The 18,522-nt window shown below is 29.2% G+C and overlaps 4 protein-coding genes across 7 annotated transcripts in view; all 4 read right to left on the bottom strand.

Moving 5' to 3' along the window:
* Positions 1-12,975, bottom strand: part of LOC108567571 — an 82,525-nt gene extending 69,550 nt beyond the window's left edge. For both annotated transcript variants that reach the window (XM_017928111.1, XM_017928114.1), the window contains exon 1: positions 12,827-12,975. The gene's annotated coding sequence lies outside the window, so the exon portion shown is untranslated. The remainder of the gene's footprint in view (positions 1-12,826) is intronic.
* Positions 12,976-14,767: 1,792 nt separating this feature from the next.
* Positions 14,768-15,635, bottom strand: LOC108567565. Its single transcript, XM_017928104.1, has 5 exons — positions 15,533-15,635; positions 15,259-15,402; positions 15,094-15,200; positions 14,958-15,036; positions 14,768-14,898 (listed from the first exon to the last, which is right to left on the bottom strand). Exons 1-5 carry the CDS (start codon positions 15,543-15,545, stop codon positions 14,813-14,815), a joined length of 429 nt encoding a protein of 142 aa, XP_017783593.1. The 5' UTR covers positions 15,546-15,635; the 3' UTR covers positions 14,768-14,812.
* A 119-nt stretch (positions 15,636-15,754) lies between these two features.
* LOC108567564 (ADP-ribosylation factor-like protein 6-interacting protein 4) lies at positions 15,755-16,474 on the bottom strand. Its single transcript, XM_017928103.1, has 2 exons — positions 15,958-16,474; positions 15,755-15,899 (listed from the first exon to the last, which is right to left on the bottom strand). Exons 1-2 carry the CDS (start codon positions 16,392-16,394, stop codon positions 15,773-15,775), a joined length of 564 nt encoding a protein of 187 aa, XP_017783592.1. The 5' UTR covers positions 16,395-16,474; the 3' UTR covers positions 15,755-15,772.
* Positions 16,475-16,844: 370 nt separating this feature from the next.
* The window catches only part of LOC108567573 (protein TANC2), a 60,246-nt gene continuing 58,568 nt past the window's right edge, over positions 16,845-18,522 (bottom strand). For all 3 annotated transcript variants that reach the window (XM_017928120.1, XM_017928119.1, XM_017928121.1), the window contains 3 exons: positions 18,144-18,495; positions 17,889-18,084; positions 16,845-17,830 (listed from right to left, as the gene is read on the bottom strand). In XM_017928120.1, the coding sequence (XP_017783609.1) occupies positions 17,546-17,830; positions 17,889-18,084; positions 18,144-18,495 (833 nt within the window). In that variant the 3' untranslated portion in view covers positions 16,845-17,545. The remainder of the gene's footprint in view (positions 17,831-17,888; positions 18,085-18,143; positions 18,496-18,522) is intronic.

Raw genomic sequence — 18,522 nt, 5'->3', positions numbered from 1 at the left:
AAAATCACGTAAACTGTAATTAAATAATCATTATATTTTGCACTCCGCGAAAACGATCTGATACGAACTGAATGACGTTGTGCAATCGACTGTGAGATTCGCATATGTACTTATATTTTCCATACGGACAATTTCTCCGATAAGATTAGAACCGGCTTTTTGATTCTGATATTGGCACAAGCATGATGCAGACCTCAGTTCAGAATAGTACTGATATTTACGTATACCTACACACTAGACTGTATCCAAATATGTCTGGTTACACTATCACCTATAAGCAAATATGAATGTGTCATACAAAGTTTATACTAAGTCGTTCTATCTTCTTTTTCACATTAGAAAAGGTAAGTAATAATTATGAATCAAGTATATTTGTATTTGGTTTATATTGAACTTTTTCTATCATGAATTTTCTTTCTATTTATAATTTCTATTAAACTCATTTTTAAGAATCTTTCTAAAATGATATTTATTAAGATAAAATCTGATGAAACTTAATTCATACAATCAGGGTCGTCTTAAGATATTTGGCGCACTTGGTCTACTGCGAATAATGCGCCCCTCTTCATAATAAAATATACGTAAAGGGAAGCAAAATTGTCGCCTTAAAATGCAGGTGACCCGGGGTCCCGGGTCTATTTAACATTGTAGTTGTCCTGGTTACAACATAGACATACTTTTATTTGAGTCAAATAAAATTAATACAACAAGTTTTGTTACACGAATAAACTAGTAATTATTTTATCGAAAAAATTGTAGCCAATACTGGCAACAAAATATACAATATATATATATATATATATATATATTACGGTAAAAGTACATAATTGGTAAACTAACCTTGATATACAACAACTCTATCTCGTATTTATTATTTTCAACTTTTACCGATATACGTGGTAGATGTAAACATTTACAAGTAAAAGTAGATATGTGACGCTGTCTTATACAATTAAACGTCGTTTTACGCCGGGGTTATATTTGTCGCACTTGGGCTACTACGAATAATGCGCCCCTCTTCATAATAAATATACGTAAAGGGTAGCAAAATTGTCGCCCCAAAAAGCAGGTGTCCCGGGGTAATGGTTCATTTAGCCTTGTAGTTGTCCTGCTTACAACATAGACATACTTTTATTTGAGTCAAATAAAATTAATACAACGAGTTTTGTTACACGAATAAACTAGTTATTATTTTATCGAAAAAATTGTAGCCAATACTGGCAACAAAATATACAATATACATATTACGGTAAAAGTACATAATCTGTAAACTAATCTTGATATACAACAACCCTATCTCGTATTTATTATTTTCAACTTTTACGGATATACGTAGGTAGATGTAAACACTTACCAGTAAAAGTAGATATGTGATGCTACTGTCTTATACAGCTAAACGTCGTTTTACGCCGGGGTTCCGTTCCTACAAAAGCCGTCGCAAATCGAATCGGCGTAAAATGAACCCATATTTACAGTGAGGTAACTATAGGTTTTAGATCTATATAAGTGTAAAATCAGCAATTAATAAGCATTATTTCACAAACAAACCGGCACAAAACTACGTTCACCTGTACTTACAAGATCGGCAAACGTATACATTTACCGGGAAATGTATATATTTACCGTTTATGTACTTTTACCGGGAGATATACAATAAGAAGTTTTTTTTTAAATAGTCAATAAACTTTATTTTTTTATATGCTTATAATAAGTAATAATAACTGTATAGAAATAATATCAAAATAATAAAATTCACTAAAGTCAGTAATAATTTTAAGTAATATCTTAAATATATTTTTTTACCAACATAATTTACTGTTTAAATTTGTGTAAGTATAATTGAAAGTACTGAATATAAATAGTTAATAAATAATCTTGTCAATATATCACAAAAAGGAAATTCGTATCATTAATCTTAATTTAAAAGTTAGTTATGAAAGGGTAGATTTAATATGCGGATAAGATATTTGTATGTGGAGTTCATCAATATTCCGTATAGAGAAGTGCATCATCATCTCCTGCTCGAAATCAGGAAGGGGCTTGTTATATTAATTGAATGAGAAAAATAATCAATTTCCATATATTTATATTATATATACACACATTCGGCTCAATTCGTGTCATTTTCTTTCAATAGACTTCATCAATCTCAATACGAAAAAATTGCATTATGTAGTCGCAATGGAAAGTGTGAAAGGCTACATTTCATAAAGAACATCGCATTTTATACTTGTCCTATTGTTGTTCGACCTAACACCCCCCGATGCTTGAAACAATGACTCCATATTATACTTTTATTATCATCTTGTCAAGTTTTAGAAATCGCATCCATTGCTCAACAGTTCAAAATGCACATCATCACGATCTTAAGATTTATATTTAACTATTTTTATATACACAAATATCTCACGTATTATACATACATATTAATAATATACATTCTGAAAGAATAATTTTATATCTATCAGGCGCGGTTCTTCCATGGATGCGGCTTAAGCACAGCATGCATATGGGGCATATGGCACATGCGCCGCTCACAACCTTACTGTCCCAATTAAGCGGAACAAATTTGTGGTATTTCTTCCGTTCTTTAAGATTTGTCTCTAATAAGCGCCTGTCCCAATTAACCGGTGTCCCAATTAAGTGGAATCGACTGTACATACAAAAATAAACTGCACAAAAAGAGACTTTAAAAGCAACAAAAAAACTAATTATGTATGTGTACAAAATTATTTGATGTATTAATTTTTATAATTAATTATTGTTTTGCTCAATTAAAATTTAGTTTCTTTTGAAATTTTCAATAAATTTATTCAGGTAAAAAGAATACAACTATATATAAGAAACATTCTATGTAAAAAAAATGATAATACAATTATTATATAAATAATGTTATAGAGAAAATTTGTTAATTTATATTATCTTGAAAATTAATAATTCAGTGTACAAAATTAAAATTTACAATTAACCTGTGCTGTAATAACAATATTTTCTTGCAAATTCTAATTAAATATTTTATTTCAATAATAAATGAACGTGAAATTGTTGTTTGTACACCTATAATTAATAAATAGTATTGCAATCCTATTGACATTTCATATATGTTTTTTCTAAGTACGATTTAAAAACTCAGCTTTGCGCGTTTTCTAATTACTTTTTTTGCAAGTCCCAACTCATTTTATGTACTGCAAATCTAGAACAATCAAAACATTTAAATAATTCCACCTACTTTCTTAATTATTTTTTTAAATTTTTTATAATTTATTTTAGAGTTTGAAGAACATCACTAAAAACTGTTGCTTTTTGTTCAAATTATAAACAATATATTATTTGTAAGCAATTCCAATGTTGAAATATTCTAATTAAAATAATACAAATTAATCAATTATTGGCAGAAAGATCAAAGTCTATAGCTTTTGAGCAAATGTTATTTAGAATGATTGATTTTATTAAAATCAATAGAATAATGAAAAATTATGTATAATAAACAGTTTAACTAAATGCAAACAAAAATCAGTAAAATTTTATACTTTACTGTGAAAACTATTAAAATAGTTTAAAGTATGTGAACAAAATTTTGAAAAACCTACTAAAAATAATTTATATTTATAAATTTTATAGAACAAAGCTGCAAGCGTATACCTTTGGCACATTGTGAAACATATAGTTGAGAATCAATAAGAAACATACATTTCTTATCAATGATTAGTTTATTTTAAGCTCATGTTTTAGATATTTCGTGATTATCAACGAAAAAAATATGTAATTGTCAAACATGTATATTTTCCGTATTCGATCTAGAATTGTAATACTACTGAAGTTAGCCCAAATTATTGTAATTGTAATTAAATTAATTAAATGTAAACAACTAATTAACTTCACGTATTGTACAATAGATTGTAAACAATCTATTCACACATTTCTTTACAAGAAAAAGAGAATTAAAGGTAAATGAGAATGTCACAAATAAATCTCTATTAACCAATAAGCTGTGAACTATGATTACAAGAATTTAAACATATACGTTTTATAAAAATATATATAAATAATTATCACTTGCAATGTAATAAACTTCAAGCGCAACGGTTAACCTTTTCAATTAGTTGAAATGCGGCAACTTTCATCCACGATTTTTTTTATTGTATGTACTCGAAGCGTATTTCATTCATTTCTGACTGCAACGAGACGTTCGATGTTTTTTACGAATTTATTTAAATGCACACACAAATGTAGCGGCATAAGCGCCGTGGAAAACGAAACTCTGTCTACTAACCTAAATAATGCGTAACTTCGATTTCTCGGAACCAACTGTGCTTCACACACCGACACGGAGAAGAATTCGTTTCCATGCACTTCGACAGAAGATTCGTTACGCAACGCTTTCCATCAAAAATCAACGCTAATTTATAATTAAACGCGTCGTTAAATCCATTCAAATTCATGAAATACCTCTTAAAAGTCATTTCAATATGATGTAAAGTGTGATTAAATGCTAAAATATGCAATTTTATAAATAATTACAAGCTATATCAGCCGGTGGCAATAGAAATCCTGACGATCAAATTCCCGACATTCGAAATCCTGACAGTATCAAAATCCCGATAACCATAATCCCGACAGTATCAAAATCCCGATAACCATAATCCCGACAATATCACAATCCCAACAACCATAATCCCGACAGTATCAAAATCCCGACAACCATAATCCAGTTTTTATTACTAAAAACATGCATTATTTTAAAATTTAAATAATTCCATCTACTTTCTTAATTATTTTTTTATTTTAAAATTTGAAGAACATCACTAAAAACTGTTACTTTTTGTTCAAATTATAAACGAATAACACATTTTGTTATAGACTATTAAAAACAACAATACATTTTTTTTATTACAAAACCATGCAATATTATTAATTCTCACAAGAAAAATAAATTTCTTTGTTCACTATTTCTTAGTCACAATAGCTTTTATATTTGGTATTATAGCAGTTGTGAACTAATCTTGAAACAATCTCTTGAGCAATTGAATTAATAAAGTTCGGTAACGAAAATTCGAAGTTTCGAAGCATGTGAATATTAATTATCCTAAATGGGATTATTGGCTCATCGGAGATTGAGATCCAGGCTATAATGTACACAATACACGCCTTAGCTTCAATGGTTTACGTAACGTTCGAAACCCATTCGTGAATGAATGTATAGCAACAATAAGTACAAATAGGAAAAGCAGGAGTTTTAGAAAATGTAAAAATTACATCACGTATACTTTGAATAATTTTAATTTCTTTGTTGCATTATTGAATGTTAATTTCTAATTTTGTTTTGATAAAATTTGTCCAATAAGTAAATTAACAACATTACAATAAAACAATTAATTTTCTATTCTAATTATTACATTTTAGAATATTGTTTTTGTAATTAGAAATTTTAATTTTTCATAATAAATTTCTAATTTAAAAAAAATATTATTAATTATTGAGAATTTTATGTGTTTTCTAGTTTTTTAGTTAGGTTTTCTTAAGAGAATCATAAATATTTTTTTTATTAACCGTTAAATATTTCAGATATAAATTCTCGGCAATTATTAAGATAATATCAGATATTAAATTATTATGAGCAGATGATATAAATATGAAAATTAGAAAATGCACACGTCGGGGCGTTCAATAAAAGCAATAAACTATAAACGAATCGACAGTGAAATAATGTAATGAATATTTCATATTACGAAACACACCTCGGTGCGTTCGAGTCATGTCTGCAATAAGAAAACAGCGCAAATATCGTACATATCTTTATTCCTGAAAACACATCTAATTTATTACAAATATTATACATATATATTGTCCATTCATTTATTTGCATTATTATTTTCCAGTTTCCTCGTTTTGTTCTTAATTTACGGGTGTTAAACGGGAAACCTCAGGAGACAGAGAGAATGCAACATGATTTACGTCATGCAGTTTAATGTAATTTACTACTGAACTATCCTTAATGGCACAAAGCAGATCCGTTAGGAATTCTAAACGAAAATCGCTGTTGAGAATCAACTATAAATATAATCAAAACATTCACTTCTAATAACAATTATAATCAAAACATTCACCTACTCAGTTACACATACAGTTTGTAATATATCATAATCTGCCTCCTAAATAGAGTTTAATCATTTATTTTGTTATTTTATCAGAATATCTACAATCTGCTAATTTTGACATCATTAATGTTTATATAAACTTTAAAAACGTTTTTTAATAAAAAATGTACAAAATATAGAACTAAACACATCATTTAAATTATTGTCCAAAAGATTCTTAATATATCGAATTGAATTGATTCAACTAATGAGAAAATATTGCAAATGTGTAACTTCCTTCAAATCTCATACATAAAACTATCTATAAATTCCATAATATAAATTAATATATTCTTATATACTAAATTGAATTGATTCAACTAATGAGAAATTATTGCAAATTTGTAACTTCTTTAAAATCTCATACATAAAACTATCTAAAAACTCCATAATATAAACAAAATCCAACTAAATAAATAGAAAAAACTGCACATATTTAAAATCCCTAAGATATTATACTTCAAATCCAAAAGATTCCAATGCACTGAACTAAAATGATTCCAGTAAACTATCATTCCAACTATCCAAAAGATTCTTATTTACTAAACTGAATTGATTCAACTAAAGAGAAAATATTGCAAATTCTCCATTAGTTTCTGTTATGAAAAAGCATTAAATTTTACTGCGGAGTTTCCATTTTATAATTTGCATTTTCTCTTTCCTCCATTCGTGCATAAAAATATATAATAAATTACAAAAAAAACTACAGTAACCAGAAACAAGTCGTAAAACCGGTGGAGAATTTCTTTTGCTTTAATGAATAACTTAACGACTTAATACTAATAATGGAAGTTCTCCTTTATTTAGTAAAAGCAAGTGAAGCCAGAAGAAATTACATCAGGTTGCTTCTAAAATTATTACGTGATTTTGTTCTACATTCGTTTATTATTGTAATTTGGTTTGATTTATGTAATCAATTATTAAAGTTACAACTTATAAAAAAACCTTTCAATTTTTGAGAAGATTCCAAGATTAAAACTTTGTCGTCTTTCCATTCAAATTTACTCTATCCCAATTGGTGTAGTCAAATTGAACTTACATCAATCCTTTGTATTTACTTCATGAATTACAACTGGACAATGTAGAAACTGTTGTATATTAAATTCAGCTAACTGTATTATACAAGCCCAAAATAATTTGTTTTATAGAATACAATAATACCTCGTGTAGTGCGACTTCTATCAGTCCGGTTTGGAAACAATAATTAGTTCCTCGATTAGTCCGATTTCAAATAGTCTGGGATATAGATAAAACCGATTTCCCAAACTAGTTTATTTAAATTTTTACTTACTACTTATTTGTATTTTTTAAATAAATAAAAATGTTATAAATAGATAGTATTTCATTTAAAAATAAGACTGCACCATTTAATGTTGAAAATAATAGGTGTGAAAGAATGAATTTGTAATTTTAAGATCTCATCGTACTTTTAGTCTTGAGTGGATGGGAAAAAGCAGGATCATGCAATTAAACAATTATATGTTTTTAATAAGCCAGTATTAAATCTCTAATAGCTAATTTAATTAACAGTGTAATCATTCTCTCAATTAGAAAATATTTCTTTTTATGCGTTTTATAATGCCATTTATTATGATTTTGAAGTATCCTAAGCGGAAAAGAACGAATCCCATTTTTATCCGAAGAATACGAGAAATTAGCGAACGTTCCTGGAATCCATGGGATTCTTAGGAAACTCACCTGTAATTCATTCGATTATTGGAAGACGAGTGATAAACTTAAATTATTTTATACATAAGCGTACAATGTATAATTAAATGATTATTATCATTATTAATAAAACATTGAAATACAGTGGAACCTCGCTTAACGAGCACCTTGCATGAATGAATTGTACTAAAAATGACTCTGTTAACAAGCGAGGAAAACAGTTCCTAGTGTTAGTAGTCATTATAGTTGCATCTTAGTGTTGTTTGTAATCACAAAATTTGCAAACTTGTGTTCAGACATGTTATTTATGATTTTTTTGGTCTAAAATTTAATAAAACATGCATGTCTCCGAATAAAAAGCCAAAAAATATGAAAAGCAAAATTATTAAAAATCGAGACCAAGTTATACTTTTTTTTCTCCGGCATCGTAATTTACATTAGTTTATATGGGAAAAACTGTTTCACTATACGAGTAAAAATCTAAAAAATTTGGAACGGATTAAACTCGTTTAGCGAGTATAGTAAACAGTTACTAAGCAAATGTACGTTAATCAAACAATTAATTTTCATATTGTTAATTAAATACTCTTTTAAGTATTAAAATTTATAAGTACAATCAATTTGATTTCTAACTAAAATGATTATTTGACAAAACATTAAAAGATAATTCGTAAGATTTTAGAAATATACAGGATATTAATTGGAGTCTGTACAGCGAATTTACGTTAGAAATCTGTGTTTACGATTTGTTGGTTCGTACATACAACAAAAAGTTCACAGAAGCGTACATGATTTTCAAATCAATGTACGTTCATACAGTCTGTTTAAATAATGAATGTACGTTTTAGGAAAATATTTTAAATGAGTGCTGACTATACTGATCTAAATTTATTCTCAATATGCTAATCGTGCATAATTAATACTTCTTTTCCAAGAGACTAATTACTATTTATGCAATTGTGGTGTAATCAATCAATGTCAAGGTGACTCTTTGAAGTCAGAAACAGACAGACGTACAGATACAAAAGAACGTAGCAATACCATAAATAAACTACAAGCAATGAAGTCTCAGATTATTATCGTTGTAAATAGTAATACTCACGCATATCTTAGAAGACGGAACGAACTTAACAAAATACGTAATCATCTTCATTCAATATATTAAACATCCTGATGACCTTTATACTTGATGAAAACACAATGTAGTTTAAGTAAAATATTTACCAGCTGATATAATCCTACTTTTAACAAATATGTTTTTATTTGATAAAATTGGTTTGCGGTATAAATATTTTAATAAATGTAATAACAATTTGATATGAAACCGCTAAAACGTATAATCTTTTATTATTACATAGTTAAAGTGTGAAATATTTACATTTTTTGTACTTTATCTAGTTATTTCATGCAATATCGACGAAATTAAATTTTAACTCGTACCTTTGCCGTTTCTTATTTTAAAAATATAGAAAAAGTTACAATAAAATGTACATGACATTGAATAAAAAAATCCTTAACTAGAAATATATGAAGCAACTAATTAAAGTATAAAATAATATAAATTTATTATAAATTAACTGCAAAATAAAAATTCTGCTTTTGTATGTATTTAATTTCTCGATTAGTCCGGTTTTAAACAGTCCGGGATGTTGGCAGAACCGATTACCCTTGCCAATCAAGTATCTTTTTGTGCTGTTTATTTTTCTATATATTTCATTCCTCGATTAGTCCGATTTCGAACAGTCCGGGATATTACCCGCACTATGCGAGTTATTACTGTATTTGGATTAATATAGTAAAAAAAACAACTAATTGATAATATTTCATGACTGAAATATGCGGTGAGTAACCTTTTTATTTTTGATAAAATATCTTATTCATTCAAACATTCGTGTAGAAATGTAATCAGCTTAAAAATAGAGCACTAAGTTAGTCAGAATTATATTGAGGTGACTTAAATCATAAGAGCGTTTTTAATGTTGTTATTTTTAACGCGTTGTAGTGGGCGAGTCTCGCCAATTAACCGAATGAAACGTAAGCAAGTGGAGCGCGTTATTGTTTATTTTTTGATTGAGGAAGCAACACGGTTTATTTCCATATCACGGAAAGTGCACGACGTACAGATTATTTCCGAGGTTAATATTCCTGGCCGCAAACTGCTTTCCTTTTATTGGCTAAGAAAATGGAACGACATCAAATTCAACAATAACAATATTTACGTGGCGATTGCACGCATTTCGTATTTTTTTTGTTTGTTACTATGGGTCGTGTCACAATGCTTGTGAATCATATCCAATTATTTCATTTGGTGCTAATAACAATAAGTCGTAAAAAAAATGAGTTATAAAAGTAATTTAATTGTAGCTTAATGATAATAATCATGATTATACTTATTTCAAACAGATAGAAGCGGCTTTTACTTATGTTAGGTTGTTAAAAATCCTCAAGTAAATCCAATCAATGTTAAAAGGGACTACAAAAATAACAAATTTTATCATTATTTACCGGATGGAAAGAATGCAATACCAATTTCAGTTTATTTAAAACATAGTAAAGTTTACCTTTTTTTTACAAATTTAACTTATTATACTTTCACGGAAATCTCGTGATATTAATTTAAAAATTCTCGTTTCCCAGGATCATGATTGCACTTATTTCAAGCAAATAGAAGCGGCTTTTACTTATGTTAGGTTGTTACAAATCCTCAAGTAAATCCAATCAATGTTAAAGGGAACTACAAAAATAACGAATTTTATCATTATTTACTGGATGGAAAGAATGGAATAGCAATTTCAGTTTATTTCAAACATAGTAAAGTTTACCTTTTTTACAAATTTAACTTACTATAATTTCACGGGATTCTCGGGATATTAATTTAAAATTTCTCGTTTCCCGGGATCCTGATTGCACTTATTTCAAGCAGATAGAAACGGCTTTTACTTTGGTTAGGTTGTTACAAATCCTCAAGTAAATCCAATCAATGTTAAAAAGGATTTAAAAAATAACGAATTTTAACATTATTTAAAACCTTTTTTACAAATTTAACTTACTATAATTTCCCAGGATTCTCGAAATACTAATTTCCCGTTTCCCGGGATCAAAAAAGAACGAAAAAAATACCATTAAAGTATATTTACTTCTTTATAATAATTGTATATAAACATGGTTAGATGAAGTGAAGAAATATAGCAAAAAATATACCAATAATAAGTTTTCTTTGAAATGATTTAAAATAATTAAATTTTATGTATTTATAGCATTTTCTAAACTCAGTTAATCAGAAAGCAATAAAATTTAACAATCATTAATGTATAGAAGTTTTTCAATTATAATATTTATGTTATATTGGAATTAGCATAGACAAAATAAAAGTTGAAATTAAGAAATAAGTGACAAAATACTATAGTTGGTTACGTAAAAAAAATGCTATTCGATAGAAAATAAACTTCAAATTTATGAACAAAATATATTTGATGTCATATAAAATTACATCGAAGAAGAAAACAAGTCGTGCGTAGAAATTAGATTCCAATCGAAAAGTCTGAGGAGGATCATGACAATAGAAAAAAATGAAACAGTAGAAGAATATTTACTGGTCAAACAAAGTAATAATTGGAAAAAATAAATATATTTTCCTTAAATAGAATTAAATACATTTACACAAAAGTCATTATCATAAAAAAATATTTGTTCTTTAAATAAATTAATCACGATATTTAATTTTGATGCACGCACATTATCTTTAAAAGGATGTAAAATAATAAATAAATCGACTTTCTTTAAACAGAATGACTATGAATGATTCATTGATGAATGTTTAAATGTTATTTCTATCTATATGAGCAATGACTATTAAATACAACAGACAATAAATTACACACCTTCCAACAAATCGATACAGTTTACGTAAGTAATGCATTGTTATTATCTTTAAAATATGCAGTAACGTTCTAGCGCTTTGTTATAAAACGTGGTAAACTTATTCTTGCAACAAAATATTAGAGAACAATACATAATCATGTTAAATATGTAACAGCTTATAGCATTAAGAATGTTACGTAATTTAAAAAAGATAAATTCGTTAAAAAGTTACTATAATTATATAATTGAACAAAAGCAATACAAAGTTATATGTTTATTATTTCCTATTACTTAGTATCAATATTGCATAATACTATTATGACATGTGGATGTCCATATGAAACATTAATATAAAATTATGATATAATTGGAATCGTTTTTGTTTTACGTGGTTCTCTGTGGGAAAAATTATATAAATTTCAAGAAAAAACATTTAAAAATATTGCTATCTATATATAAATTAAATCAAAAAATATATTTTATTCAAATATATTAAATATAACAGATGATTTATCTCTTTAATATACAATTTTCATTGAATCATTGTTAATTCATTTATTAAATAAATTGAGAGATATAAAATAAACAGAAATTATTTGCAATTTGTATCATTGGATTCGATGGATTCCATTTTTTATTGCAAAAGTTAAGCAAGTTACGTTACTTATTGTTTTAGAAAGATGACCGGTAACATATACAAATTACAGTTAGGTAATATTACTAAATTAAATATAAAACAACTATGTACATTATTTAATATTTAAAAGGGATTTTTAACATAATATAATATATTTACCTATAGACAATAGCCCTTTGTAGCAGATCAATTTGTTTTTTTTTTATTTTCTTGTTATATTATGTTTTTTTTTTGTAGTTTATAGTACTACTTAAACTGTTTATGATTTTATAGGAAGTTATACTTTAACTGATATATTATCATAAAGATCTAATATTATTATAAAATGGTTTAATAGTTCAATACATGAGCATGTACACAAAATTTGGGAAGAAATTCCTATAAAACGTGTAAATAAAAAGCTTTAATTGAATTCAATTGAAGTATATGAGATTGAGTTCAGTTTTCAGGAGATGGTCAGAAATACCACTTGTTGTCGTGACAACGAAGTTTGCTTAAAAATTCAAAAGTGCTTGGAACTTACGAGTTGAAATCTCTGTTTTTGTTTTGATATATGCACGTGGGAAAAGGAGGACTGTCGTCAAGGGTGTTACTTCCGGTTTCCGAAAATTCGCGCGAACTGGCGATTGCACATGGGACGCGATAATCTCCTTCTGATCTATTCCACGGTGAAAGAGGAACAACAAATAGGAACGGACATGCCGCGATCGCCGTGGCCGCCGCCGTCATGGTCACATGTCCAGGACTCCGCCAATGAGCAGTACAGAAACAGGTTTATCGCGTCCCTCGCGTTTGTTTCGTTTTCAAAACCGGTAAAGGTAGGCAGGTGAGGAAAAAAAATACCGCGCGGCAGCAACTCGCGCCATCTCTTCAGGGCGATACTAAGGTTCTGGATGGCGGCACGGACAGGATGCGGTTTTAGGTGTCCTGCGGACGTGAACGTGTACATCGGGTACCTACGTTTGTAGGTCAAGCCCAATTTTAAGAATTGCATGTAAGGAGGCCACCTTAATCGGTTGATATCGCGTGTAATTTGAAAATTTTATAAAAATGTCAGTCCAGTACGCAAAAACAATGTTTGTTTATTGTTTTGTGCGTCGTACTGAGAAAATCGAGGAAAGGAAAAAGAAAATTTGAGACGTGCTCATTATGTGGCTTCTTACCATATTCTATACTCGTGGTGAATTAACATGCAGAGTGCAACGTCCTAGAATCTATTAATTGACTTCTACGTGCAGGTGGTCTTGGATAGCATCCAATTCAGGAACTTCGGAAACAATACGTTATGTCAATCATTATCGCACCACATCTTTATAAAACTTTATAATAAAACGTGTTAAATGTCATTAAAGACTTTAAATATAAGCGGTTACCTTAGCAATGAGTTTCTAAACTTTCATTTTCTATTCATTTACAATTTTGATTGGCCCTAAATTATGCCAAACGGTCATTAAATTTGTACGTTAAAGTCAAAATTATGTAATTATTCCATTAAACACGTTTAAGTAAATACTATAAAATTATATTTTAAAAATTAAAGAAAACTATACGAACCTCGGACATAATACGTTATCACAAACGCGAAAACCTGATATTATCATAAATCTCTGTAATATTTAACAGGTTACCTTAGTAATGAGTTTCTAGATTTCTATGTTCTGTTTAACTCTTTGAGAGGCGGTGGGACACACATTGATCCACCTTTTGAACGTGCCTAGTGGGGCGTTATTGTAATTTTCTAGAAAATGTACAGGAAAGAGGAATTAACATTTAATTTGGTGGGTAAGTCAACGGATGAATCTCGATAGGCCATACCTTCCGATGTTGATTCAGTTGACGAAATTGTGTGATTCAGTTGTCTAATGTTAGTAAAAATTAAATAATATTTTTTATTGAAAAATTGGAGGGAAGTACTCCTAGTAGTAAGTCTTTCCAGGAAGGAAAGTAGCAAATTCACCAATAAACAAAATGTAACAATACTATACAAGAATAATTACATGTCAACGTCAAAATTATGGAATTTGCTTGGTAGAACATATTTATGTAAATGCTATTGAAATATTGGAATAATTATGAATAATTCTGCATACGCAGTCCTCTATCGTAATAGGACTCTATGATATAAATTGTAGTGAAGTAGATGCAACATTATATAAGGTTTTATTGTTGAAAATTGTCTTTGGCCTTCATTAAAAATGGTAATTGTTAGTTAATATCGATTTTTATAAAGCTATGGGACAATAACAATTCTCATCAAATATTATTAGAATTCCTTTATTTGTTAATGAACACTGATAAAATAAAAGTTTAATAAAAATTATTAATAAACATTCAGATCTATTAAATTTCTATATAAAAAATATATATAATGCTTTTTATACAAATAGAAAACAAAAGAAAATTGTGTAACTTGAATGGAAAAAATAAAATATCTTTACTGTTATAAACACAAGTTAATAATAACTTAGTTTAATAAATGCATTAGTTATAATAAGTACTTTGATAATATTTATTTGCCACATCCACCTCCACCACATGGGCTCTTCTTTGTAGCTCTATATCCTCTGGAAGTGTCACCCATCAAAGGATTGTAGTCTACAACATGAATCAATAGTTTAAACAGTGTAATTTATTATTTAACTATTACTATATACCTGACTTGAAACCCAATTTTGATCCTGAACCAGATCCACTTTGCTTCTCCAAAAACTCCTCCCTTTTCTTCTTCTCCTTCTACAGTTATAAGAGAAAGTCACATTTTGCATATGTTTCTTAAATACAAAATAATACCTCTTCCATTTTCAGCCTATTTACTTCAGCAGCTCTGTCATGCTCTTCTTGCATTTTCCTTCTATGTGCCTCTTGGGCTGCAAGTCTTGCAGCTATCAAATCTGGGTCTAAATGATAAAAACATTAATCAACCCACACATTTGTTAGTATGTAATGCATACTCACTCTTATGATATTTCGCTGCATACTCATCATCTTCCACCTTCTTCCTCCAAGCTGTAATCCTAGGCTGAAGGTTCTTCAGAGAGAAAGCAATAACCACCCCAATTCCAAATATAAACCAACCATAATTTTCGAAAAATTCTACAACTACAAATAAGAATGTTAAAAATGACTTCATATTACCAAGTTATTAGTTTATTATCGCATATATAAACCTTTTACATTGTATTAAGAGGTTAAAATAACAATATTAGTGAATTGAATATTTTAGATTTACCTGTAGACAACATTTTATTTATTAATTTTGTGGAAATTGGAATTGATTGGAATTGTAAAGTCAGCACCAGTCAGCAGATCAATACATCAATGTTTGACAAGCTCATAACAAAAGCGCCTCTATAGCAGGTTTAATGAATTACATATGCAATGGGTATAGAACCATCTATACACCTACAATTGTAATAATAACAGAAAAGTAATTTAAGATCATAAAATAGTGCAGTTAGTGTCAAACAAATCAAATTTTCTTATGTACATTTTGCTGGAAATAGTTTCCATCTCCTCTTGTAGCCTGTTGGTTGATAGCCTTATGCCTATCCTTGCTTACAATTTCCTCAATAACTTCTCCATCGCCTTTAATCAACCTACAAAAAAAAAGATTATAAATAGATAATTCAATATTTAACATCATAGGCTTCATACCTGTGTCGACCAGTTGATTCATCATAAACTTTCCGAACAACACTTTGTTGTTTATCCCATTGCTCTTTAGTCATTGGTGCCATAGGCTTGGACATCAAAGATAAAGGAATGTCAACTGATTCTTCAGGTTCATCTTCTTTCTTGTCCTCTGTTTTCAAGTCCTTCTGCTCAGGTTTTTTTTGCTTTAACTTGAGCTTTAACTTTTTCTTCTTCAACTTTTTCTTCTTGATCTCCTCTTCGGATGAAGATGAGGTAGAGGAACGTCGGGATTTCTTACGCATTTTTTTCCTTTTGAAATCATTTTCGGAATGACTGGATAAAGAGTCCGAATCGGATGAGCTTGACGAACTCGAGGATGTAGTTGATGTGGATGAGGACGAGGAAGAGTACTTCCTTTTCTTCTTGTGCTTGGATGACTTTTCACTTTTACGTTTCATTTTAGTTTTTGGTTTGTTTACATTTATAGTACTTTATGTTGTTATATAGGCAAGCTAATACTACAGTATAAAGAGTAATCTAAGTTACTGTAGTAAAACTAGGTTACATGAAGCGCCAACTATTAGAGACTTTTTGAAGTATATGTAAACTTCCATCCAGAGGTTCCCAACTTTTTATGTATACCTTTCAGGACAGGTTTCTATATCTTCTTTTGATATGCCAAGCAAATATAAATTATTTCTAATAAAAAAGTTGTAATTAAACAAAAATTTCCTTTGAAATGCTTATACTTATTTTATGTATTTTCTAATTGGAGTCAAAATACTTTGAATGATTATTTTTTATACACTTTTAGAATCTACTAAGATGAATGTTTAATAAACCAAGATAATAATAATAATTTTCTTTATTTCTCGTTATACAAAGTATTGTTTAATAATAATTTCAGCACCTTTCTTAGGGTTACATAAAACATTTTCATTTTTTTTAAATAATTTCTTTTCCTTAAATAAGGTATACGAATTCACACAGGAGTACAAATTGAAAACAAAAAAAAAAGTATATAGTTACGCACACAGTTCACAACTGTATCCAGTTCAGCCTGGAATATATAATGTATATAATATAAGATATAGTAATATGCATGTGTATATAATATTTCACTCTTATGCTTAGCACAATTATTAAATTAGGAGATATAAATAGAACTCTAGTCAAGTATTAAATACAAATAAATTAGAAAAAAATCTTCGCTCTCGTCTTCTTCTATACCAAATATGTTGAAATCGTGAAACAAACGGAAAAAATAAAATGAAAAGAGAAAATGAAAGTGAACAATTTGCTAATAAGAAAAAGAAAGAAAAAAAACTTCCACCAAACAAATGGCAAGCTACTAAATTATAATAAGCAGTATAACAAATAATAACAGGATGTTCCATCCGTATAAGGAATGATAATCAATAAAGTCAACAAATAAATTAAATAAAATAAAAACTTATTTACAAAAAAAAAAAAATAATTGCAGTACGAATATGTTTTTTCTTGCATGCTTATATGTCGCTCTCTCCCTCGTCTCTCTTCTTTAACTATACAAAATAAAATGCAGTCTTCTTTTTCTTCCCTTGATTTTATGCTGTGCTTATTTTAGTTATTACTCGTGCAGCGTGTCCACGGAAATGGCAAAGTCCTTGTTATTCATTATCCTGTTCTTGTTTGTAGACATGCTCGAAGAGATGTCCTCCCTTAAGTGTAAAAGGACTTTACGCACTTCTCCATTTTGCGGTGACACCAAACGAAGGGCTTCGCAGACGTCGCCTAATGCTTGCTCGTTCAAGCCCAAATCCAATCGCGCTTTGGCCCTAGCGTAATGTGCTTCGTACGAATCAGATTTCATTTTCAGGGCTTCGTTAGCCAGTTCGATGGACTCTTCGTATTCCTGAGATAAATAAATAAGGATAAGTAAGTTGAATATATACTAATATCGGTGGATTTACCTTTAATTTCCGTTTGCATCGCGAATGATTGAGCAAAAAGTTGATTTTCAATTGCTTGAACTTTATGTTGTTGATAGTCAAGTCTTCCGAAGGGAACTTTTTCAAAGCATATTGGTATCTATGGGCGGCTTCCTTCAATCTGCTCTTTCTGTAGAGCAGGTTTCCATCTTCCAGGAGTTTATTGAGCAGGATAAGCCTAGAGTATAGAGATGATTAGTTACGTTTTAAGATTCTATTTAGTTCTGATTAACTTACATTATATCTGGCTTTCCTTGCGCCATGGCCCAGGTGGCTGGGCCCAATTTTGCTCCTTTCTTGAGGAAACATTGAACTACATTGATATTTTTACAAGCGATGGCTCTGTCGAGTGGACGCATCCCGTTGATATCGACATGTTCGATGAGAGCGCCTCTTTCTAAAAGAAGTTGCACGATGGAAGGATTACCCTGGAATGCTGCTAAATCCAAAGGAGTCCTTCCGGTTTTATCGGAGTGGTTTAACAGAGCTCCTCGGTCAAGCAAGCATTGTGTAGCTTGCTTTTTGCCCCTCAGGCACGCCCAACAAAGAGCCGTTAGACCTTCTTGGTCCTGCTTCTCCAAATTAGTACCTAATTAAATAAAAAAATTAATTAGTA

Source organism: Nicrophorus vespilloides, unplaced genomic scaffold, assembly GCF_001412225.1.
Source record: "Nicrophorus vespilloides isolate i.1.1-1 unplaced genomic scaffold, Nicve_v1.0, whole genome shotgun sequence".
In the NCBI taxonomy this organism is placed as follows: Eukaryota; Metazoa; Arthropoda; class Insecta; order Coleoptera; family Silphidae; genus Nicrophorus; species Nicrophorus vespilloides.
Note: the sequence above shows the minus strand (reverse complement) of the source record. Positions and strands in the feature narration are given on the sequence as shown.